Source organism: Malania oleifera, chromosome 8 (assembly GCF_029873635.1).
Source record: "Malania oleifera isolate guangnan ecotype guangnan chromosome 8, ASM2987363v1, whole genome shotgun sequence".
Taxonomy (NCBI): domain Eukaryota; kingdom Viridiplantae; phylum Streptophyta; class Magnoliopsida; order Santalales; family Ximeniaceae; genus Malania; species Malania oleifera.
Window position 1 is genome coordinate 99,638,142 of NC_080424.1, and position 24,287 is coordinate 99,662,428.

Consider the following 24,287-nt stretch of genomic DNA (forward strand, 5'->3'; position numbering starts at 1 on the left):
CTCACGAGACATTCTTCTACAAAACTACCAGTTCAGAAACGAAAACGGAGTCTTACCTCGATTTTATGTTGAAACCCAAAAATCTCCGAAACGAGGTTCCGATCCGCAGAAGTTGTAGAGAATCCTTCCACGATCCTCGTGGTAACCTCGAATTTCTAGTTCTATCAACGAACAGCGAGGAAATCTAGAGAAAGAGAGAGGGTTTAGAGAGAGAGAGAGAGAGTAGGGAATCTTAAAGAAGAAGAAAACAAAATTTTCCTTTTATTCCCCTTTGACCCGCCCAGTTTTCGTCGACGAAAAGTTGAGTTTTTCGTCGCGGATGTTGGCAGCCTCGTCGACGAAGTCTGATATTTCCATTTTTCCAGACCTCTCGGCTTTTCTTCGTCGACAAACGTCTGAATTTTGTAGACGAAAAGTCTATTGCCTTCGTCGATGAAATATGGCTTCGTCGATGAAATCTGCAAAAACTCTTTTATATTTTCCAGGTTCTTACAAGCTATGGGATGGTCATTCGTACTAGCAAACGTACAGTATAGTTGACTTAACTTGGTGGCAGACCGGTCGGGGTTAAGTCCAGCCTACGGGTCGCACAACTCGTCATGGGGGAAGCATGTCGCTTATCAATTGGGGAGTGAGTTCTTATATTCATATTTGTAGATTTAACGAGAGTATAACAGAGCAGAGTATTCCAAAGATTACAGTTCATAGAGTATAGTTGCAAAGTATTTACAGTATACAGCTTATAGTTGTAAAAGTATTAACAGCTTACAGTTTATAGTATTTATATAGGTGTGAGTTATAGTTTTCATGTGAAAGTTATTTATAGTAAAGTATTAAATGTATTTTATACCGTGACATTACGTGTGATTGGGGCGAAGTAAACTCTCCGCCCGAGGACTTGCCGAGTAAGGCGAATGCTCTAATAGGTATCGGTTCTAACCATGCCTAAACTAAATGGGTAAGGTTACAAAAGGTATCAGAGTAAAGGGGCGTCACATGTTATGGGCTTATAATCTTCCCAATCCTCGAAAACTCTCTCTTTTAAATGATGTTGCATGTGTGAATATAACATATAAGTGTTTTAACAGTTATTGTTGTTTAACAAATGATAATATTTTATATACACTAAAACTCATGTTGTCACACACTGATAATAATTTATCTCATCCTTACTGAGAAGTGTCTCACCCAATATACAACTCATCTTTTTCAGGACCTTTTGGTGGTCGATCTTAGGAAGCTCCAGAGCAGGGTTATAGTATAGCTTAGCGTGAGTTGTTGTAGAAACTCACATGTATTTTGATTATGGTTTATAGTTCTGGTTATGTAATATGGTGGAATAGATATGCCCTTTTTGGTTGTATAGCATAGTACTCTTGTATTTAATGAAGTGTATTATTAATTCTGTTGTTTGGATGATATTTATGGTGTCATAAATAGGTGAATACAACACATAACACCCCGAGCCCCACTTGGTGGGTTCGGGGCGTTACAAATTTGGTATATTTTTCATTTTCTTTCTCATTTTTTTTTCCTTGATAACTAAACATGAAAATGTGGATTCCTTGATATTTTCATTTTCCTTTCTTAATATTTTGTAACTTCCAAACGTAGTCATAGCATATTTGCATTTGAAATTTTGACAATTTTTGTCTTTATCTAAAAGTTTGAACTATAAGACCTTTCAAAATATCCTTAATAGTGAAGTATGAAGTTATCTCTCTCTTCCAGCCCATCATTCCACATGATACTACAACAAAGTTTAACCAAAGTGTCAACTAATAATTGGATAATTTCATATCTATGTGTTTGAATGGCGGAGATAGGTAAGATAACCCAGATCAATGTAAAAAAGAGAAATCATATCCATCAAATATGCTTACAAAAAAATTTAAAATCCCAAAAAACAAACAATTTCATATTATTATTATTATCGATATCGCATCCATATCCCAATCCATACTCTTTAGAGGTGTCATACTAAATCATATTAAAATCATTCTTAAGGCATAATCCAACAATCTTAGAACATGCATACCAAACAACCTTTACAATGATATATAAACTCCAAAAATCATTATAATAATGTATTTCCCTACCGAATTAAACACAACACTTTGTCGCTAGGAAGCAAGATGAGAATTGAAGGCCGCAAACTTTGCATATGATTGGAGGACATAAAATCAAATGGGTCCATGTGAAGCTAGCAAGCAAGTAGGGCCATACCCATAAATCCAAATGTCTCGGCAATCAGCATGTGCACTACATGATGATTGAAGGGAATTAATTAGTCGCAGTTTATCTTATCATACACTGAAAGTTTCATACCTTAGCTAGCTCTAGTTCTAGTTTTGCTTTGGAAATCAGGTTGGCCAGCTTAGCAACATGTGTCTAGAAAGGTCCCCCACCCCTATAAGCTTACCTGTCAAGACCAACCTAGCCTCTAACTCATAAAGCTCTGCACGAATTGGAGATGTGAGGCTTCAATTTTAATTAGGCCTCCAATGCTAATTAGGCATTTTCATGGCTTGCCCTCTCGTGGAAAAGGGACCCAAAAGGTCTTCCAACCAATTTGTTATTGTGCTTTGAATTATTTATCGAAAGAATTATTCACTTGAAGTCAGTTACAAATGGGAGGGGTGAGGGACTCCCACTATGTACGAGATCTTCCTATTTATTTAAAGTAAGTTAGGTGAGGGTGCATTGTAGGGTGCAGAGGACCGAATATGTAGTATAGTGAATTTAAGTCAAGTATATAATGTAATTTTATTATCATATGGGAGTATTTTAGAGTTTTCATATGGGACTATATGTATATACTGTGGCTTCAAGTTACAATTTAAGGTAGTTTTCGTTTGATAGTAAATTGCATAAGGACTTCCCAGATGATGCATGCAAATTACCAAATCATGTAAATTTGCGTTTCTTTTCAATAGTAATTGGTTTTACAACATTAAAACCTGCTTAGATCAAAAAAAAAAAGAGAAAATATTAAGGAGTTCATGTTTTCTTGTTTAGTTATCCAGGAAAGTAAGAAATACTATTAAAAAAAGATGTATGGAATTTATTAAAAAAAAAATTGATTTTATACATCATTAGTGTTTACTTTTTCTAACTTTTAATTAACTTAAATTAAATTTTCATTTGAAGTAATATTTAGTATGAAAAGGAAAATATAATGAGAAATGACTTCCCTACTTTCTTTCCTCTCATTTTCTTTTTACTAACAAAATCGTTAATTTAAAAAAACTCTAAAAGTACATTTTCATTTTATTTTATTTTATTTTAAATTTTGTGATTTATAAGTAGACTATGTCTTACGAATCGGAATGACTCGAGCCTAACTTTTGAAAAATGTCGAAAATTGACATGTTAACCTTTATAAAAAAAAAAAAAATCATAAATTAAATGATTGATTTGAGCTTGAGGTGGGGTCTTACACAAAATTTGCGGTGAATATGACAAATGGGGTAAATAGGGCCATCCATCCTTGGTGGTTGTCGCGGGCCCAGTAATTGGAGGCAAATTTTGAATTGGCAATGGAAGAGTCAGAAGATTGGGTCTTTGCTGGCTTGTCAATGGGCCCATTCTCCGGGCCCATGAACAGTGAGAACAACGTGGACTTCCCGAACAGTGGGAACGAAGGCCGAGATGATCTTCTTACTACAAGTGGCTCCGGGGTGATGGGCCAGCGAGAGTCCTAGGATGAGGCCCAATAGAGGAGCAGAGTACAGACTCCAGAAGAGTGAACAGTGGGGGCAGCGGCCCACAATGGCCCACTTGTCTTGGAGAGAAACATGTCTAAGGTCCATTTGTGGAAAGTGTCCAAGCCCAGCTGAGTATTAACATTCGACTGCCAAGTTGCATTAGGGCAGAGTATAACGTTTATGGCCACAAATAATCCCATGTTGACACGTGGCAATCGGGGATCACAGCCAACTTCTTGGTTTGTAAAAGCAGAGCCAGAGAGAGAATACAGTTTGGTTCCTTCCCCAACATGTCTTCCTCCCAAAGTTTTAGAACAAATCAATTATATTACTATATCCATGTTACCAATCACCAACCATACTTTCTATTTTTTATTTCATCTTACTTCACATTTGATTTAAATGATAAACTAGGGTAAAAATAAAATAATTTTTTTTATTTTTTTATTTTTTTACAAAAGAATACTTTAATAAAATATAAACTGCGAAAGTCCCGACTTAAAACAAAACAATACGTTAAAAAGAAAACAAGCCCAAGGCTCGAAAAGATCATTTTTTTTAATATTTTATACTATCTTTTAGATTATCTAGTTACGACCAACAATATTATGTGTATGAAAGATAGGAGTCCTTAATAAATACAATACATAGTTTGGAATACGCACCGGGAATCCAGATTTGTAAAAATTAGCAAGCTATCTGCAAAGCACAGATTTGTTATGGCCAATTTACTGTACTCGTAATAACAAGAGGAGGAACCATTTATAAGTGGCATGTTTTAAAAGATTTGTAGACAATTCCATAACAAGAACAAAAATATAAGGGGAATATGATCCCTGGAGTGAGAAGGATTCCTTACTTTGGGAACCAGAACCAAAACAGTAGCGTTAAGATTTGCATTGTAGAGATTTTCCTCAACAATATTCCAACTGTACTTAAAAAAAAAATTTGTGCTGTAACCATTGGAGCAGGGGATTTTTCATTGGGAAAGAAGAGTAGTTTTTTTCTTTTAATCTCCTTTCTATTTAACATTTTCAATAAGCATGTTCTTAATCTCTTCGCCCCAAGAGAAATTCAGTAATGATTTTATAACTGAGAATTACAATTAAGCAGCACCTTATTCTCCATTCCCAAAATAGTTGTGTAAAAATATAATAGTGTACAAATAAATTATTACTATTCTAAGGCCAACTATGGCCAAGTTGATGCTATTCCAATTAAGATGAAACTCAAATTTCACCATATCATAAATTCTTATTTTATTTCATGTTTATTTAATGACACCTTGTCATGTACTTTAAAACAACCTTTTTTTTATATATATAAATTATTTTTTCTCCACCTCATTCCTTTTTCTTTTTTTTTTTTTCACAAATTGATTTGTGCTTAAAGAGAGGAAAGACTTAATTGCCTGCTTCAGTGAAGAACTGGAGAATTGCAGAAGGATACCCAACTCTTCCTCCCAAAAACAATCCTTTCAGAAGGACACGAGGTGCAAAGCAACTCTCATTCTGCTGAAAGGTTTGTTCCCACGCTCAGTAGGATGTTTTAAAACTGATGAAACAGATCATAGTAAATAATTCCGGATCCTGAATTGCAACCACAAAAAAGTTTAAAAGAAAAAAATAAACCATGTGCTGGTATGTAAAAGGGCAGACTATCACTAGTCACTTAACAAAAGCAGCAAAGAATTTTGCCACGCCAACCAAATACACTTTCTCCGACGTCACAGGAAACAGAAGTCAAAATTCTTAAGGTGCTTATTACAGTGAAAACATTTTCATGAAAACTAAAATGTGAGAGAGAGAGAGAGAGAGAGAGAGAGAGAGAGAGAGAGAGAGAAGCAATAGAGATGGCAATAAAAATAACACAAAAATACAATCCAATGGAACTTAAAAATTATAATGGACCTTAGAAACTATCTGTTCAAAATTCCTAGTTTACTACCAACACAACCAATTTTACTGCTGAAAATAGAAAAACTGCTGCTGGTTGAGCAGTTCAAAATCATCTCATCTGGGAAGGCGAACAAAGTAAGCCAGAGGCGTCCAATCCCACCACTGCAAGATCACAAACAGTACAAAGCTGCCCTTCCTGAGCTGGAACAAAACGAGAAGTGCAGTAGGGGCACGAAACGTCCTTCTGCCCCCTGTATATGGGCACATACGTTGCCCCGCAAACAACAAAGGGGTTCCTGAAATCATAGTTTAGCTGGGATGCATCTGCTTTGTTATTCTTAACAGAATGCAAAACTTGATGGGCAGTTTTATTATGGGTTTCACTAGTGGGATGCGTGTCCAACAGTCGCCTAGCGAAGTTACCCGCGATGTTCACATTACCAGCCTTATAGCAAACAGTCATAGCATTCATCAAGGCAAGTCTCAAGTGAGGCATCTGAAGATTGCAGTGCGTGAAGTAGGCTGCTAGCTCCTGCTGACGAGTTGGGTTGTCCTTGATTTCCCTCCTCTTGATTTCCATCTGCACCCCAAGAACATACTCCTTTGCAATTGTAATCAGTTCCTTGACCTCATCTACCTCCCTCCTTGATTCAACCACAATCAGGGGAATAGTGTGGAGAATGCTGCGGAAAAGCCTTAAAGCCTCTGGAAATTTCCCAGCAGTTGTGGCCTTGTAACCAGCCTTGAGCTTCTCTTCCAACTGAGAAAATTCAAACACTAGTGCAGGGGTACCCCTCATGTTAGAGCTGCCCAACTCGCTCCAACCCCTCTCTACTGCGAATGAGATCACTGGAGCTGAAGTAAATGCACGCATGTAAGAATGGCTGCCCATGTGTAGATCCATAAATAATGACCTCAAAGGAGCAAAGTTCCTTATACCCAACTGACGGCCCAGCAAGCGCATGGCTGTGTCAAAATTTCCAGCTGCTGCGTGTTCAGCAGCCAGAGAGGATTTTTGGGTCCAAATTTGACTGACAGGCATACCAGGAATCGGGGCAACAAATACTGAAGAACGAGAATTGCCGACAGTCTTCGGAGTATCAGTCTCAGGTGGAAGATCAAGATCCTCAAGATCCCATCCTCCCTCCTCATTTTCTTCTTGCACTTCTTCTCCATCCAGCACCACACTGATGTCTCCATTCTGCATGGTTTCCACATCAACAATATCCAAATCCTCACCCCAGTCAGCATCAACAGCCTCTTCATATTCTTCCTCTGCATTCCTGCCCACATTATCAAGACCACCCTCAAATATTCCTTTCATGACTCTCAATAAAGGCCAATCCCCCCCACAGACGATGGGACTTGGAGGCATCAACAGAGATGGTGACTTCCCCTCTGGCAAAGATGGGATGTTATCACCCAGTTCAGCCGCTAGGCGTTCAGCAATATCATTTAGCCCGTGGGTAGCAGCTGTGACATAAGCAAGGGGCAAATGACCAGCATTCTCCAAGATCCTAACTCTCTCTTGGATATCACCCAGGTAAAGTGCATTGTGGAATTGACCCATGATATCATTCTCAACTTCCGCAATTTTAAGCATTTTGGACAGTTTATCCATATTTCCTGTTACAAGATAAAGAAAGGATAGTCTCTCAAAGTTCTTTGTCCTCTGGTATGCATATTCCACAATGCCTGCATTACCCTGACGGAGGGCCTCCACCCCCAACCTATACCAGTGATCTTTCTTGTTGATTTCCTTAGCAGAAGCAACAGCTATCTGGATGTTACCACTCTCTAGCGCCAAGTTGAAACGAGTCTTCTCATCCTTTACAAAATGAAGAGCCACCTCTGGAAAACCTTTCTGCTGGAGATATGCAATCATAGCCTGTCCACACAGTTCTGAGCTCCTGATCATGCTCATGACCTGGTCATATCTCTTCTTCAGGAGGAACAGCTTGAAAACATACTCCGTTGCATCAACAGCAATGGCACGGCTTTTCCCATCTCGGTCCAAGCAATAAATGGTGTTCCCAGAGACCTTTGTTATGTATACAGGGACGTCAATGGTTCTGATGATGCCACTGTCCCCATTCGGAAGACAGTATTTGATGTGATTCAGGGTTGTATATATGAAGACACCATTTTCATCCCATGCCCCACTCTTTACACGGATTGTCTCGTGAAGTGTGCATCGGTGCACAAGTTTCTTACTGGCTATGATGACAGAGTGTTTGCTGAGCAATGCAACACTCTCCATGTCATTAGACCAAACAATGTACCTTACAAAAGGAGTCTGAAGTTCCCCAACAACAAGCCTCTGCTGGAGATCAAAAATATTTACTCTATCCTCTGCCCTGCAAAGCAAGTTTCCAGTTCCAGCATAGAATATTGCATCAGCAACAATGGGAAGGGAACTCTTCTTTACAATTTCATTTTTCAAATTCTTAATTAACACTTGGTTACTGCCCTTTTCTAACACAGCGAACCTATTTCGAGCAACAAAAACAGCCGATGATCCAAGACCTCTTTTTGCCTCTTGAACTGTATCACCCCTTCCAATGCCATCTTTAGGAATTATATGCAGTTCATACGATCCACCATCCACGTCTGATGACATCAAAACAGCATTTTCTGTTGGACTATATGAAAGAGTCTTTGCACATTGGTTCAAACTGAAAGAGCCAGGCCTTCGGATTGGAAGTACTTGAGCATCTTTCTGAGTTGAGTACTCATACGCCCGCAAGTAACGGTCTTTGATATAGTACAGAACATCACCACTTACAGAAAAAGCAGGGCGCTCTCTCTCCAGCTTAAAGACAATCATGCCACTGTCATGACCAGCTGCCAGAAGGTTCATCTCTGGATGTACAGAAAGAATCCAAAACCTGTCATGCTCCCGGCGAAACGTCTGGACACCAGTTCGCTTTGTTGCGTCCCATACACGAATGCTTTTATCCTCTGAATTGGACACAATTATATCTTGCCTAGCATGGAACAGAACACATGACACATTATTCATGTGCCCTCTCAAAGTGTCTACTTCCCACGCCTTTGTCTCTGAAAATAGAACCATCAGTTTACAGCCATTATCAACTACAAATTTCAAAAGTTGGGCACTGCTACATACTGAAGAAATATGAGAAACAAACATACTGCTTCATGGAAAGCCTCAACATTATTCATTGGCATGTTATCTAAAATATACTACATGTTCCATTACTTCAAGGGTAAATTCCAATAAAATTGGATAAATTTTTTTTTTTCCCAGTTTTTATACTCGGCATCTTTGAAAATGAATAACAAAAATAGCTAAAAATTATATTCCAATTTTTAGCCCTGTATTTGAAAAGGGAAGAATGTGCAAAACAATAGTTGTGAGCAATCTTAAAATGTGCATTTTAAAAAAAATTGATTGAAAAAATGGAGTGAGAGGCAGAGGATAATAGATCTTCAAAGGCTGACAGGCATACCATTCATTCTCCAGATCTTCACTTGACGATCATCAGCCCCTGAGACAATAAGAGGTAGAGTGGGATGGAATGAAGCCCAGTTAACCCCTCTATCATGGCCTTCCAAAACATATTTGACAACAGCATCAACCCCACCAAAGAAATCTGTATTCATCTGACTTAACCGCAGGATGTCATCTGCAGGGGAAACTGTTTTCTTCCTCAAAGAACCAATATCCCAAACACGAACTGTCTGGTCCAAGGAGGCAGACACAACCAAGTCGTCCTTTGGATGAAACAAGGCACACATAACATAATGATTGTGCCCAGTTAACACAGCAATACAAGTGCGAGACTGCCAGTTCCATATTCTGATAGTCTGGTCATCACTTGCACTAACAATCCAAGGGCATTCATGGTGAAACTGAACTGTGCGAATGTAATCAAGGTGTCCAAGAAGAGTAAACAAACACCGGTGCAGCTTATAGTTCCACACCTTAATCTTGTAATCATCTCCTGCAAAAACCAAAGTCCACATAAAAACAAACACGCACCCCTTAAGCCCTCCAAAAGACAAATGGAGCATTTACATACACAACAAACATGAGCATGTAATGTCATTATAATTTAAAAGGATATTCAAAAAGTAAATAACATTTTTTAGATAAACAAAAGCCAACTAATTTTCTTATAATATGGGTCACTAGCAAAATTTGATGGCACTTCAACTTTCAAAAGACGCTGCCTTTGATTGTGCATAAAGTTGGAGAAGAATTTGCAACGGAACTTAAGTCTTTGTCGTCGTTCTAGTGTGGAATACATGGGTTAAGACTATTTAATGCATCAAGTAAGTTAACAAGATCTTCCAAATATCCACAAAATCAAACACTTCTATGAAAGGTCAAAGAAGCAAGAATCATTTTTTATTAAATTCAAACAAAAAAGGCAAATGACATATAGATCACTCCTCAACTTTAAGTCAAATTATAATGCATATCTAAAGCTTAAAATGAACCACTTTAAAACCTTTAACTTCCATCATAAGCCAATTTTAAAATTTTTTTATGACAATAGTTTTTATGTTTAGGCTGCCCATCAGATGGGTAACCCTTATCTTAAGTTAGATGTTGATCATACGGCAAAAAGAGCTTCCAAAAGGAATAGTCCACTTTATGGGTTAAAAATACCCAAATCAAGTGCTACTTAGTAGTTTGTAATAAATAGATAAATTTAAAACATGGGTAAGTGAGTCATTAATGTAATCAAGCTCCATCAAACCAAGATAAATTTAAAACATGGGTAAGTGGGTAACTGATGTGATCAAGCTCCATCAAACCAAATAAGTATTGAACCCCATAGTTAGTATGTTTTGCTATGTAGCTTATCAAAATAAATTCCATGACATTTTACATTTTGAATTAGTTAAGATTCAGCAAACAGAAAAGAATGTCTAAAACAAAGAATATGCATTCCAATAGTTAAAAAATAATTTAATAATACTAATTTTATTAATTTTTATTGGACTAACACACACCAGTTAGATGGTTGACCTAGGTAACTTTTTGGAGAGGAAACAAATTATTAAAACATAATGGAAACAACATGAAGTATAAAAACCATTTAAAAATGAAAATGATGAAGAGTCATTTAACTAGGAGCTGCATATGAAGGAGGTGTTAGCATAACAAAATGAAAGCATGAAGTAATCATAGAGTCGTTTCGACAGCACCATCAACTCAACGGAACAGTTGTAATAAGCTAGATGCAGTTTTTTGTTTTCCCATGTCCCAATCAATTAAATGCGAGACTCAAACTGATGGCCAAAAAATTGCATAATTGCCCACATATTACGTACAGTATCAACCAAATTTAATATAAATTTCAACAATTCACGGGGAAAAAACCACAATTTGGCAGATTTCACAAAAATAATAGATGATAATGTTGAAGTCAGTGCAATAATAACACACAAAGTCTTAACGGATGCGGAATTGAAAGATAAGACAAATTGAGAGATAAATCATTATTCCAATTGGCGCCGTAATATACCATACCCCCGGAGACGAACAGTGGCTGCGACCTGTGGAAATGGACCCCACGGACCGGTCCGTCGTGCTCGTCGAACCGATCGATCAGAGTCCCCATCCTGTAATCCCACAGCTGAATCACACCACTGTGGAGACTCGCTAAGATCCATGGCCTCTTACTGTGAAAGCTCAATCCCTTCACACGATTGCTCTTCGTCTCGAATTTCGTCAACATTGTCTCCGATCAAAAACCTCAAACCCTAACAAACACATCACAAATCATTCGATTCAAATTAGAATGGTCAATAACCACGATGGCATGGATCTGCGATGCGAATCGCGACTGTCAACGAAAGATGCAGGGAGATGGAAAATGTTAACTGTTACCTTAGATCTGAGAGAGAAGAGGATCGATCAAGAAGAATCAAGCATTGCCTTACCGATCGCCAGTAATGGTGCGGGCGGAGAGAGAGGTGAAGGCCGGCAGCGAGGTAGGAGTAAGATAAGCAGAGAGAGGGCGAAGGTTAGCGCCACAGTGTGGTGGGGAAGATGGGAATGTATAGAGGGAGGGGGGCCTCATGCAGATCTAACCTCCGAAGCGCGTTTCTTTGAATCTCAGTGTGGGTTGGGGAATTTTACAACTTGGTGCTGCATTGTGAAGGAAGGTTGAATGAATATAATTATTGCTAAAAGTTTAAGGCTTTGTCGCTGTAATTTTTAAATATAATAATAAATAATTTTTAATTACGAGACTGTTATGTTATAAAGTGATGCCGAAAATAAATAGAAAAATTAAATAGAGATGAGCAGAAAAATAAATGAATACGAGACCGAATTTACGTGGTTTGGCTATGGCTACTCCATGGGCGGATGAGATCAAAACTTCACTATTACGGGAGGAATTGCAATATGATATGTAACTGATTTGGTACAATATATCTCTACCTTCTTTTTATCTCTCTTTTTCTTTCTATGTATCCTACTTACCTTAAGCATGCAAGTGAGTACTCAAACATGTAATGATATATATTCCAAATGTGAGGGGTAGGGTGCCCTTTTATAGGACAATATGGATAACATTATATTTATTAGGGTGGAAACCAAACTGGTGGGAGATGGGGTGGTAGAGGATGGGGTGACATCCACTTTTTCCATAATCCTATTTTTCATAACACTCCCCCTTTGATGTCACTCATATTAATTACTTCTGTTAAGATTTTTAAGGTGTCTCATTTCGATGAGATGAATCAATTTCCTGAATGTTGTAGTAGACAAAGTTTTGGTGAACAAATATACTAGATTATCACTTGATCGAATCTATTAAACATCTATATCATCATTTTTTTGGAGTTCATGTGTATAAAAGAATTTTGGAGATATATGTTTTGTTCTGTCACCCTTTATATATCATCCTCTTAGTTAAGCTATACATGCAGCATTATTTTCATATAAAACTGCTAAAATATTCTTGATTGATTGAATACCACAATTTGCTTGGATATAAGAAATCATTGATTTAAACCACACGCATTCTCTACTAGTTTCATGAATAGTTAGCATTTCATAATGATTAAAGAATGTTGCTGTAATCGTCTGCTTTACTGATTTTCAAGATATAACAGTTTTCTGTAAACAAATACATATCCAGTTTGAGATTTAGCATTGTGAATATCAAATAGATATCCAGTATATGCATATCCTACTAATTGAGATTTTGAATCAAATGAGTAGAATATACCCAAATCAGACGTTCCTCTCAAATAGCGTGAAATGTGCTTAATTTCATTTCAGTCCCACCGAGTAGGAGCAGAACTGTATCTTGCTAGTAGATTTACAGCAAATGCAATGTCGGGTCTTGTACAATTGGTCAGATACATTAGAGAGTCGATAACACTTAAATATGGTACTTTATGACCAAGTAATTCCTCCCCCTCATCGTAAGACTTAAACATAGTACTGTAGGACCTAGTAATTCCTCCCCCTCATCATGAAGTCGAAATTGATCTATCTTAACATAATCACACCATCATTGGAGATCCCAAATGATGAATTTTGTCTATATAGAATTGCCTTAATACCTTCTTGGCATATTTAAATTGATAAACAAAAAATCCGCCATTTACATGTTCAATCTGTAAGTCAAGACAATATTTGTCTTTCCTAAATCTTTCATTTCAAATTTCACCATTAAATAATTAGTAGCTTTAGTGAGCTCTTTAGGAGTCCCAACTAAATTAAAATCATCAACATAAACAACAATTATAGTAAATATGAATTCTGATCTTTTTAATAAAAACGCATGAACAAATTGGATAATTTATGAAACCTTCTTTCATAAGGTACTCACTTAATCGATTGTACCACATGCGTTCAGATTGTTTTAATCCATATAAAGAATGTTGAAATATAAATTTATGGGTTTTGCTTCAGGCAATTTAAATCTTTTAGGGATTTGTCATATAAATTTCACTATCCAATGATTCATGTTGTTATTACGTCCATATGATGCATGCTCAGTCATTTAGCGACTACCAACCCAATTAGGAATCTGAAAGTGATTACATCCATCACAGGAAAATATGTCTCCTCATAATCAATTTCGGGTTTCTGCAATAAACCTCGTGTCACAAGCCTTACTTTATACCGAGTAATTTCATTATTTTCATTTCGTTTGCGCACAAATACTCATTTGTATCCAACGGGTTGAACATCTTCTGGTGTCTGGACTACAGGTCCAAAAACTTATCTTCTTGATAGAGAGTTTAATTCTAACGTGATAATCTCTTTTCATTTTGGTCAATCACTTATATATCGACATTCATTAATAAATTTAGGTTCAGGATCCTCATTACTTTTGGTAATATTAGTAGCTACTACATATGCAAATGTGTTGTTGACAACAACTTTATTTCTATCCCACATTTCTCATGTATAATGAATTGAGATCTCATTATTATTTTCAAGTACCTATCCCTTTTCAAGGGATGTCTCTTCAGGAGATTCGTCTTCGGGAGGTTCCTCTTCAGGAGGTTTTATAATAGAAATCTCATTTTCAGGAGAAATGGATTTGTGAATGTGGAATGGATTATTCACCTCTTGTAACCTCTTATGGAGTGTTTGCAAATTTCAACTTTCTCCTTCTGAGAGTTTTATCTTTTGCACCAAAAGGCCTTCCACGCTTAAATTGCGGCTTAGGTTTATTAACAGACTATTGTTCTTCAGGGACATCAATACGTGCTAGAATATTTGTAGCATATATATGAGATTTTAATATGACCTTGGTATCTGCAAAAGAATCTGGTAACTGATTTGCAATCCCTTGCAAATGTATAATATTTTGAACTTCAAGTTCACTTTGATTTGTGCGAGAATTTAAATAAGTTAAACTCATGACGTTCCATATGATTTCATGTTGTGTTTCAGACACAGATTTTTCTCCCTCTAGTGCAATGAATACTGCTTCATTAAAATCAGAATTAATTTCCCTTGAGAACAAACAGTATACATGAAATTAGTTGATAAAAGAATCTTCTGGTTCTTTAGTAGATGACCATGTGAATTTTCAATGATTTTTCGCATCGTTACATCTCCAGGATGTCTAAGGCGATTAGGCCAGAGTGTAAATAACTTTGGGTCATTGCACTTCTAGTGGAAGACATTATATGATCTAACTGTTTTGATCTTTGTATAATATAAACTAGATAATAAATTTGACCATTTTTCTAAAATTTATTTATTTTCATAAACAATATAAGTAATATAAAGAAATTCTTTACTGTCTTCATTTGTAGTTTCAATGTAATATCCATTAAATCTTTAAAGCTTAACAGATTTTGTCTAGATCTACTGAAATATAAAGTTTCATCAATTTGTAATTGCGGAGATATGAAAAATAGTAAGTAATGAAATAATAAAGGAAAGGAGAAAAATTAGTTTGGCACATGTCAAATCGTCGACGGTTTTGGATGAGCTCAGAGAACCGTCGATGGTTTTGAGTTACCGTGACTTAATAAAGGTAAAACAGTAAAAAGGGGGTTGGTTAAAAACCAAACCGTCGACGGTTTTGCTCCGGGTCTGTGGCCTATATAAGGCATGCAAGTCATTTTTTTAAGAAATCAAAATTCTCTCTCTCTCATCTCTTAGGGCTGCAACCACAACTCTCTCTTTCTTTGATTTTTCTCCCGAAACAAGCCCGAATTAACTAATAAACATCATTTCGGGATCTCTGCTATGATTCTCTGCAGTTTAACCAGAGCGATTTCGCTGTTCAGGCTTCCTAGGCACCACTCCAAAACTAGGGTAAGGAAGTTATTTTTCCAATTTAATTAGTTACTAGAAAAGTAGGGGCTTAGAAGTATTAAAATCGTAAACATTTTGGGGTTGAACTGATTGAATTAGGGTTTATGGATACATGCTTTGTGCGAGCGCCGCAGACACAGTTTTGGGTTCCCTACATGCATAGCTCCAATAAACAAGTAAGAGGAATATATTATGTCAGACATTTTTATTAAGTTAACCAATTAAATTATAGTATGTGATTTCAGAAATGATATATGAGTTTCTTGGGTATACAGACATTTGGAAATGGGAATTTTGGAAATGATATATATATATATTGTAACGATTTGTTGTTTTTTTTTTCTACTATTTTTTTTTACGAAAATACTGTGAGATTTCACTGCTCTAATACCTTTTAATATAAATCAAACCAATATCACGAACCAGATATGACTCATGGAATCTGAGACACAATAAACAAACTAAGCAGCTAGAAGTAGAATACATACAACCATAACCATATATACAATACCAGAGTGTCGGAATATTTCTCAAAATACACACACACAACAGTACTCAAAATACCCTCATCTGGACCTAAGGACTACTCAAAATGACTACCCAAAAATACTCACCCTACAATCAGGGCAGTACTGTAGTCCCCTCTATTTGCAAGCCTGATCTGCTCACCTAACTGAATCACCTGAAAAATATTAAATCATTGGGATGAGACAAAGCTCAGTAAGATAAAATATGTTATTACTAGTGTATGATAGGTGAGTTTACGTATTAGAAAACTGATTTGGAAATACCATAAATAATTGAGTATGTGAAACATATATAAACATTTCAATATAGCTCATACCTATGTTGCTTAACATAAACTGTCTTTCTAAATTTTCAAAACATAATACTTCTAATATTCATAGGTATATCTATGATTTCTATAAACTTGAATATACATATGTATAATAACTAAGAAAATTCCCCTTGATGGATAACTGAAAGTCATGATTTAACCCCTTATGATAGGGTTGTGCAGGCCGAAGGCGGGACCTATCTTGACTGGCCGACCAGGGTAAGTCAACTGAACTCCGAAAGTCATATCGGCCTCCTCAACCCTTATATGAAGGGGAGTCTATCTACAACGTAGGCATGATCGACTGCTGAATACCACATACTATCCTGAGTAATGTGGTTGCACTCTGAACTGAATATAGTTACAGTACTGTGCTTTGCTGACTGAATCTAGTCCATCAGGGTTTGATATTATATACATATGTAACTGATATATCTATATTACTGTTTTACTATGATTTTATAATAACTAAAACATTGTAAAACTGATATGCTAATCTGAATAACTGGCTGAACATTTAATGTCTAGATGGCGAAATTGCTAAGGGACACTATTATATCATTTCAAACTGCTCCGAATTACCCAGTGTAGTCTAGATTGGCAAAAAAAGACCAAAAAGTCTAAGAACGTCAAGGTTTCGCTTTGATTTGAGCTTTTGAAATCAAAATCACTATTAGATATCCCTTTACCATTTCAAACTGTTTCGAATCACATGGTGCAGTTAAATTTGACAGAAAGAGATAAGAAAAGCTAGAAATTATAAAATTTTATCTCAATTTACGTGCTCAAATTCAAAATTAGTGTCAATTCTCTTACTACCATGTTGGACTGTCCCAAATCATATGATACAGTTAGATTTTTCAGAAAGAGACCAAAAAAACTCAAAATGATAGAGATTTTGCCTTAATTGGCATGCATAATGTCAAAATCGTCGTCGAACTCCACCTTAAAGTTTTAGATTGTCCTATATCATTCGGGACTATAAAAAATGACAAAAAAAAAAGAAGAAGCATAAAGCAACTCTAAAATTCTAGTAAAAACTCGCCACGCCAAAATGGACATCAACAAAAGGTTGTGTTGATATCTATAAAATCTATAATATTTATTAAAAGACGATGGTAATTGCAACTTCAATTACTAATGTTCAGTGCTTTCTTTTAATATTTTTTTTTCACTCGTGGCAACTTAGGTGAATTGATTCATTTCACAAGCATATTGGTTTTTACTAAAAAATAAATAGATTTGGGTAGGACAACTCAGTTAAGTGGATTCTTGTTTTTTGGGTTTGGGGTTGAGTTAGTCGGGATTCAAACATAGTTTCTTCATTTTTGCTTTCGATAAATGAGGAGTGGAATTTAAGCTCTTTGATGATTTTATTTCTAATCTGATCAAAACACATGGTTTATGAAATCCTATAATGAAAGCATTAGGACGGAATTTTTTTTTTTTTTTTTTTAATGCATTTTTTTAAATGATGATTTTTGAGGTCATTTAATTTTTTTTCTTTTTAATGCATTCTTAATCTAGTTAAATATTTTATTTTTCAAATATTATGATTAGGTGATACATTTGGCAAGATGATGCACTATTTGTAAATATGATTTAAGTTCCATAGTTGTTTTGAGATACTAAATGAAACATAGTACAATCTATAATATTCTTATTTATTAATGTTTAGTTGGGGCAAATAATTTTTTTATAAAAATAAAGTAAAATTTTACTTGGGGCTTGAATATTTTGCAGTGAGGTTTAAATTGCGGATTAAAAAAAAAAGCTTAAAAAAAGAGAAAAAAAAAAGAAAAAGAAAAACGAGGTAGGCCAATTAAAATAGAATCGAATAAATCATACAAACTGAGAAAATGTGGCGAAGTGCGGGGCTGAGATGTTATGCTCCCCTCTATCGTGGTACTGCGGCGCGCCCCAGTTCAGTAGTGCCGTCATCAAATTCCTTCCGATACGCCGACGCGTCATTTGCTACCGAAGCCACCTCGGCTCGTCTCCAATGGCGAATGCTCCCAAACTCAACTTCGATTTTCTCACCAGAAAACCCTATTCCCCTCCTTATTGGGCCTCCCACCTCTCCAACGTTCCCTCTCATGTGTTCTCCCTCGGCCATGTAAGCACTAATCACTCTTTCTTCACATGTTGATTTTCGGAAGCAAATTTTTCTCTGGATTTTGCTCCAGAAAGCTGATAAAGTGATTTCAAACTGCAAACCAAACAATTAATGTACTGTTATTTTGTTTGATTTTAGGGTTGAATTTTCTTGGAAAACCCGTTCAAGGAACTGTTTATTTTTTGTTAGTTCTTTATTTTTGTTTTCTCTGGAGAACTCGTTTGATTTGGGTAGATGTCGTTTAATTGATCAGAGCGTCTGTCTTCTTGATTAGTTTCCTACGCCAATCCACAAATGGAACCTCCTCAATTTGCCCAAGGACACCGAAGTGTGGCTAAAGGTAACTCTCCCATATTTTACTTGCCTTTTTGTTCCTGTTTCCCCGCGCTATACGTTTCCATTCTTATAATGCTGCACAGTACTGTTAGCAGTTGATAGTTATCGTTTTGTAGTTTGAATGAATTGAAAGTGTTAAGTAGAGCCGCAAATGAGTTGAGCCGCTTGTGAGTTACTCAGAGCTCGATTCGATAATGACTCGCTCGAACTCGTTTATTAAGTTAAATAATCCGAGTTGAGCTCGAGTTGAGTCATACTCAACTTGTTAGGCTCATTAGCTGGCTCTTTTAGCAGCTCATTGAGCTAGATTGCGAGCCGATTCGTTTACTGGCTCGTTTACTAGTTTGTTAGTAGCTTGTGAACTAACTCGACATTAGGCTTGTGAACTAACTTGTCATTAATCTCATTAAATATTTGATTTTAAATATAAGATATATATATTTTTTATCAAATTATCTTTATTAATTATCAATTAGTTTAATTAGCTTAGTGGTTTGGTTCATTTATTAGTTTAAACAAGTTTTAGTCAAGTCAAGTGTGAGCTTGATTTTTCGACCTACACTCGATTTCGGCTTGTTTATTAACATGAAACGAGCTTTAGTTGAGTTGAACCGCAGCCAAGCTCGAGCTATATGTGTGCTAAACGAGTTGAAAGCTCGAGTCATGCTCGAACTCTTTTTCAAATAAATGAGCCAAGAGCCAGCTTGAGCTTGACTCGTTTGTAGCCCTAGTGTTCAGACGACAAGTATCTATGACTGTTAGTTACATGCTTCCATTAGTGCTCAATGTGTGTAAATAATCTCATTAGGTAATGAGAATGGCTGTAAAAGTATTAATCTCCTTCTCCCTCCCTCTCTCTCCTTAGATGTACTGACACTTCAAAACCCACTGGGTTTCATGTTTGACATATAAAAGACACCAACATTTCTTCGACATGTTGGGGCATGTACGCATGGGAGGTTTAGGGTTATCCCAACCTTAATCCAACTAGGTTTTAGCATCAATAATCTTAATATATGCAATTTAACCCGTCCAATGTGTTTCTCAAGCCTTAAACCTCGCTTAGCTACTTATTACACTTTTTCCCTAGTGTGTGTGGCCACTTAGGTTCATTCTTATATAATAAATCTCTACTAATATCTTAGGTTCACTCTTATATAATAAATTTCTACTAATTCTTTCTCTTGACTAAGACTATTGATCCCTTCTTGTACTTTTTCCCTGCCTCTATGCTTAAGTCACTAGACCCAATCTATGCGTTAGATACAAAACAACTATGAAACCTCAGGTCTGAGTATGAATGTAGACATGTAGTAAAATTGTATTTAGATATTTTTTACTTTGGTTACGTTCAATCTATTTTCTCTTCAGAGTACACTCGTATGTTTGTGTTAGTACCTTTATAGTGTTATACAAGTGACTTTAGGCTAATCACCAGGCAGATGCAACATAAGCTGGTGTATGTGGACAATGAATGTCCAATTAGAAATCTTTATGACTAAGGGCATTTAAGAAATTAAGTGATGAGAAGTATAAGTCTCACATTCTTAACCTCCTTAAAATCTTAAGTCATATTCTCAATTATATTGTGCATGGCTGTATCACGTCTAGATTTTTTTAAAAAAATTTGATAAATTAAGAATTGTATTAAAGGAAGACCAGACAAATTGGTATTGGAAATGAAACACTTTCTTCGGTATTTATGGTAGAGGAGGATACATGGCAGCAAGATACCAAATGAATGACGAACCCATCAAGATTGAATGGGAAGCTATGGATAGATAGGAGAAGAGAGTTGAACAACTAGGTGAGATTGCAGAACAATTGCGTGAGTTAGCAAATACTCTCAGCTTGCGTTGTATGAAACTTGCAATTAATAGCATAGTTGTTAGAGGTGCTAGGAGGCACGTTGAGCGTAAAGTGGGTATGGGCACACCTCACACCTCACACCTCACACCTCACAAAAGGTGAGTGCACATTTACTAAAATTGAGCAAATGGCTTAAATAATGTATTCTCAATTATGAACACATTTGCATTTGCATTCAAAACTACAAGAAAAATCCAATACCAGAACATAAATTTGCATGCTTCTACGCTAGATTCTTTTTTGAGGAGCCATTGGAACCCATTCAAATCACTAATCCAAATAATATTCGATGATGAGTTCATTGTTACAAAATTATATGGCTCATGAAACTTCTCTCCCTCCCTTCTCTACTCTCATAGTTTTTGCTTTTTGTGACATACTCTGCCATGGCTGTCCTATGTCATGAAAGAAATAGATTTTAAGCAATCAGTTTAGATTGAAGGGAAATCCTTCTATCTGAGAGTGGAGAAAGTGGAGGAAATGGATTTCATATTTCTGTCTGAGTGAAAAATTGAGAAAGTAGAGATATTAGATTTTTATATTTGTGCCCGCGTGAATACAGTTTGTACCTGGTGTGGTTTTCTTCAGCCACAGTGAAATGATTTTCTGGTGGGTTGTTTTTGGTTTTTGGTCAGTTGAGAGATGTTCTCATTGTACTGAATTTGGGAGGGTGCTCTATTGCGACTGGGTTACGAAGATCGGGGAATTTTTGGAGTTAGGGTTGGGTTGCAGTGGGAAACAATTCTCTATTTTTATTTACTCCAGGCAGGCTTAGAGGGGATGACTGGGGAAGTTTAGTGCAAGAGTTTATATTGCTGGTAATGCTGGTATCTTCTGGGAGGTGATTTGGTTCAGGGGTGCAGCAAGAACCTTGTTCTTGGAAAAAAAGTGTTGTAGGTGGACCAGAGAATTTTTTATGCATGGTGCATTGGAGAGTTGTAGGGGAGCTAATTGCAAATCGTTTGCAAGTGGAGAGAAGGAAAATTGTTTGGGTAATGTATCTAAAAAAATTGACCCATAATGCAGTGCATATTCCAGAGGTGTATAGGGTTTTGTTCAGGGAATATCAAGAGATGGTGATAGGGTGTAGTTAGGCTGCAAATGAGCTGAGCTGAGCAGCTCGTGACTTACTTAGTGCTTGGCTTGATAACGATTTGCTCAAACTTGTCTAAAAGATCAACGAGCCAAGCTCAAGCTTGCATTTGAAGTTCATCAGTCAAATGAGCTGAGCTTGAGTTAGATAATGCTCAGCTTGTTAGGTTTGCGAGCTGGCTCATTTAATAGCTTCATGGTGGGTTCGTTTGCTAACTGTTAAATAAGCTCCTCAACATCTTCGTATATAGGCTTGTTATTTGACATGTTTGTGGGTTCATTATGAAGGCTTTTTAAAAACTCTAGGTGGCATTATTAAGTTGATGCTGGTTTTTCTTTTTTCATGTTAGAGGACATCTTGTTCTCCTATTGTGTATCTTTTTCACCTTGTCTGTGTTATTGATGCTTCATTTTCTATCCCCGGAAAAAAAACCGGCTAAAGACTCAATTAAATTTACATCATTTTACGTATTCAAGCTTGAATTCATTGGCTTAAACTAAGATTTTGAGCTATACCTGAGCTTAACTCATTTATTAATATGAAATGAGCTCTAGTTGTGTCGAGCTTGAGTTATATAGATGTTACATGAGCCAAGCGCGGGCAATACCTTTAAATCTTAATTTTTATTTCGATGAATGTAGAGCATTTTGAGGTTCGATGAATGGTGATGGGGATTGAAAATATTTATTCTACAAATCTTTGTGTTTTTTTTCTTAAATGGTTAAATTATGTAGTTAATCTTTTCTATATTGGGTTAGAGCTTTTTTAGAAGGGATGGAGCCGCTACTGATTCATTTTATCTTAGATGCTGTAGCATGAGAGGCAATATGTTTCTGATATTTTCAATACTGCCTTTCTCTCTACTACGTGCGATGTTTTATAGATTTATTTTTTTTACCTTTATGGCTCACTGAAAATTGCAAATATATAGCGTGATGACCTTTCAGGCATGCAGTTGAGTGGTAACAAAGTCAGAAAACTGGAATTCTTGATGGCTGATGCCGTGGTTCAGGGTGCAGACTGTATTGTAACAATTGGTGGCATACAAAGCAACCACTGTCGTGCAACTGCTGTGGCAGCAAAGTATTTGAATCTTGATTGTTATCTTATACTTCGCACCTCTAAGGTTAGTTGTCTATTGTCCAATTACTTTCTTTCTTTTATTTTTTTATTTCGTATTAATATTGCTGCTTTTAAAGTCAGTTTGCCATAATGGCTCTTAATATGTTGTAGGCTCTTGTTGACAGAGATCCTGGATTGACAGGCAATCTGCTGGTAGAACGTCTTGTTGGAGCTCATGTTGAGCTTGTTTCAAAAGAAGAGTATTCAAAAATTGGTAGTGTGGTATGTAGTTTGCTCCATATTGCCAAATTTTTCATTCTTTATGCTTGGTTTATCATAGTAGTAGTTGGCACACACATTCAAATACCTAATGCTTTGTCTTTCGAGTTCACTTTTGTTAGCTTGTCATGGGTGAATGTAAATTTGAAAGATAGATTCTTATGCAGTTAATGCCAGTTAATATGATAATTAGTGCAAGAATGAAGGGAAAATGGTTAATGAGTTTTCAATGTCACAGAAGCAAGGAGAGAATAAGTAATGGACTAGGTCTCTGTAAGTTGACTTGATGCTGATATGTGGTTTGGCGTGACCTAAACAAAAGCAAACAATAAATAAATTGTATATTTACCAATTTGGGGTTATGGCTAGCTAGCAGTCCAACAATCAAAGGTAGGGTTGGTGATGATACTCCTAAGAAAGGAGTGATAGGTGGCATTGTTAATTGAAATTTTTTCTAGATAGCAAAATCAACAGAACTTTTGCATTTATGCATTGGCATAATTTAGGCTTTTATTTGTTGAATTTTATTTTATTTTTTAAAATTTTCAGGTTTTAGGGATTAATTAGTTTTTGAGCGCAAGCCTATGTTTATAAAGGCTCTATCATGTAATGTTTGGGATGGCTTGCATGATTGAAATTTAGAGTCATAATATGTGTTGTTTTTCCATTTTCCCGTAATTTCCTTTCTTTTCCGCTTAATTTCCATTTATTTTCTCTAATATTTTTCCCTTTTATTTTCGGTTGCTTTTCCTCTTGCTAATTGGTCTTGCATCAATTGGTATCAGAGTTGTCATGAGCCGAGCTTGTTTAGGGCATTATGCTTGCCTATGACCGCTTGTCTCGTGCGTTTGGGATGAGTTTCCATCATGTAAATACTAGTGTAGGGTTATTTTTTAAACATAGTTTTTCCTTAGCCTAAAAAGGGGACTATGACTCAGTCATATTGATGTTTCCTAGTGCTAGAGTGAGAAGAGCGTAGAAAACTCTTTAGGGGTGGGTGAGTGTTCATCAACTTGTAAAACTCACTAGCTATTATCAACGTGTTTAGCTTACTTGCCTTCTCGCTAGGCACACATTGTTAACGGAGGTTTTGATAATGAATTATGTTGCTTCAATGTTTACTGCTTAAGTGCCATTGCTTTCATAAGTTGCTTAAGTGCCATTGATTTCATAAGTTGCTTATTGCTTCCGCTTATATTTGATTGAATGACAATGAAAGTGTTTTGTTGAATTATGGTAAACGCTTGGCTAGCTAGTTAAACAAGAGGGCTTTAGCTAGCGCTGCACGGTCCATTCACAAAGATGTGAAAT

At 36.3% G+C, this 24,287-nt stretch overlaps 2 protein-coding genes across 7 annotated transcripts in view; one reads left to right on the forward strand and one right to left on the reverse strand.

Annotated features, from left to right (window-relative positions):
- Window positions 1-5,433: 5,433 nt before the first annotated feature.
- Window positions 5,434-11,756, reverse strand: LOC131163113 (coatomer subunit alpha-2-like). 2 transcript variants are annotated; one of them, XM_058119847.1, is made up of 4 exons: window positions 11,472-11,756; window positions 11,112-11,344; window positions 9,079-9,573; window positions 5,434-8,665 (listed from the first exon to the last, which is right to left on the reverse strand). In XM_058119847.1, the coding sequence occupies exons 2-4, from the start codon at window positions 11,317-11,319 to the stop codon at window positions 5,715-5,717; spliced, it is 3,654 nt and encodes a 1,217-aa protein (XP_057975830.1). In that variant the 5' UTR covers window positions 11,320-11,344; window positions 11,472-11,756; the 3' UTR covers window positions 5,434-5,714. The 2 variants fall into 2 exon arrangements, with proteins under 2 accessions (XP_057975830.1, XP_057975829.1); XM_058119846.1 differs by having other exon boundaries at window positions 11,525-11,749.
- Window positions 11,757-18,078: 6,322 nt separating this feature from the next.
- The window catches only part of LOC131163114 (bifunctional D-cysteine desulfhydrase/1-aminocyclopropane-1-carboxylate deaminase, mitochondrial), a 59,665-nt gene continuing 53,456 nt past the window's right edge, over window positions 18,079-24,287 (forward strand). For 3 of the 5 annotated variants that reach the window (XM_058119850.1, XM_058119849.1, XM_058119852.1), the window contains exons 1-4: window positions 18,091-18,337; window positions 18,612-18,677; window positions 22,567-22,761; window positions 22,869-22,979. In XM_058119850.1, the coding sequence (XP_057975833.1) occupies window positions 18,104-18,337; window positions 18,612-18,677; window positions 22,567-22,761; window positions 22,869-22,979 (606 nt within the window). In that variant the 5' untranslated portion in view covers window positions 18,091-18,103. Of the gene's footprint in view, window positions 18,338-18,611; window positions 18,678-22,566; window positions 22,762-22,868; window positions 22,980-24,287 lie in introns of all 5 variants that reach the window. The other 2 variants (XM_058119848.1, XM_058119851.1) reach the window with 2 other exon arrangements.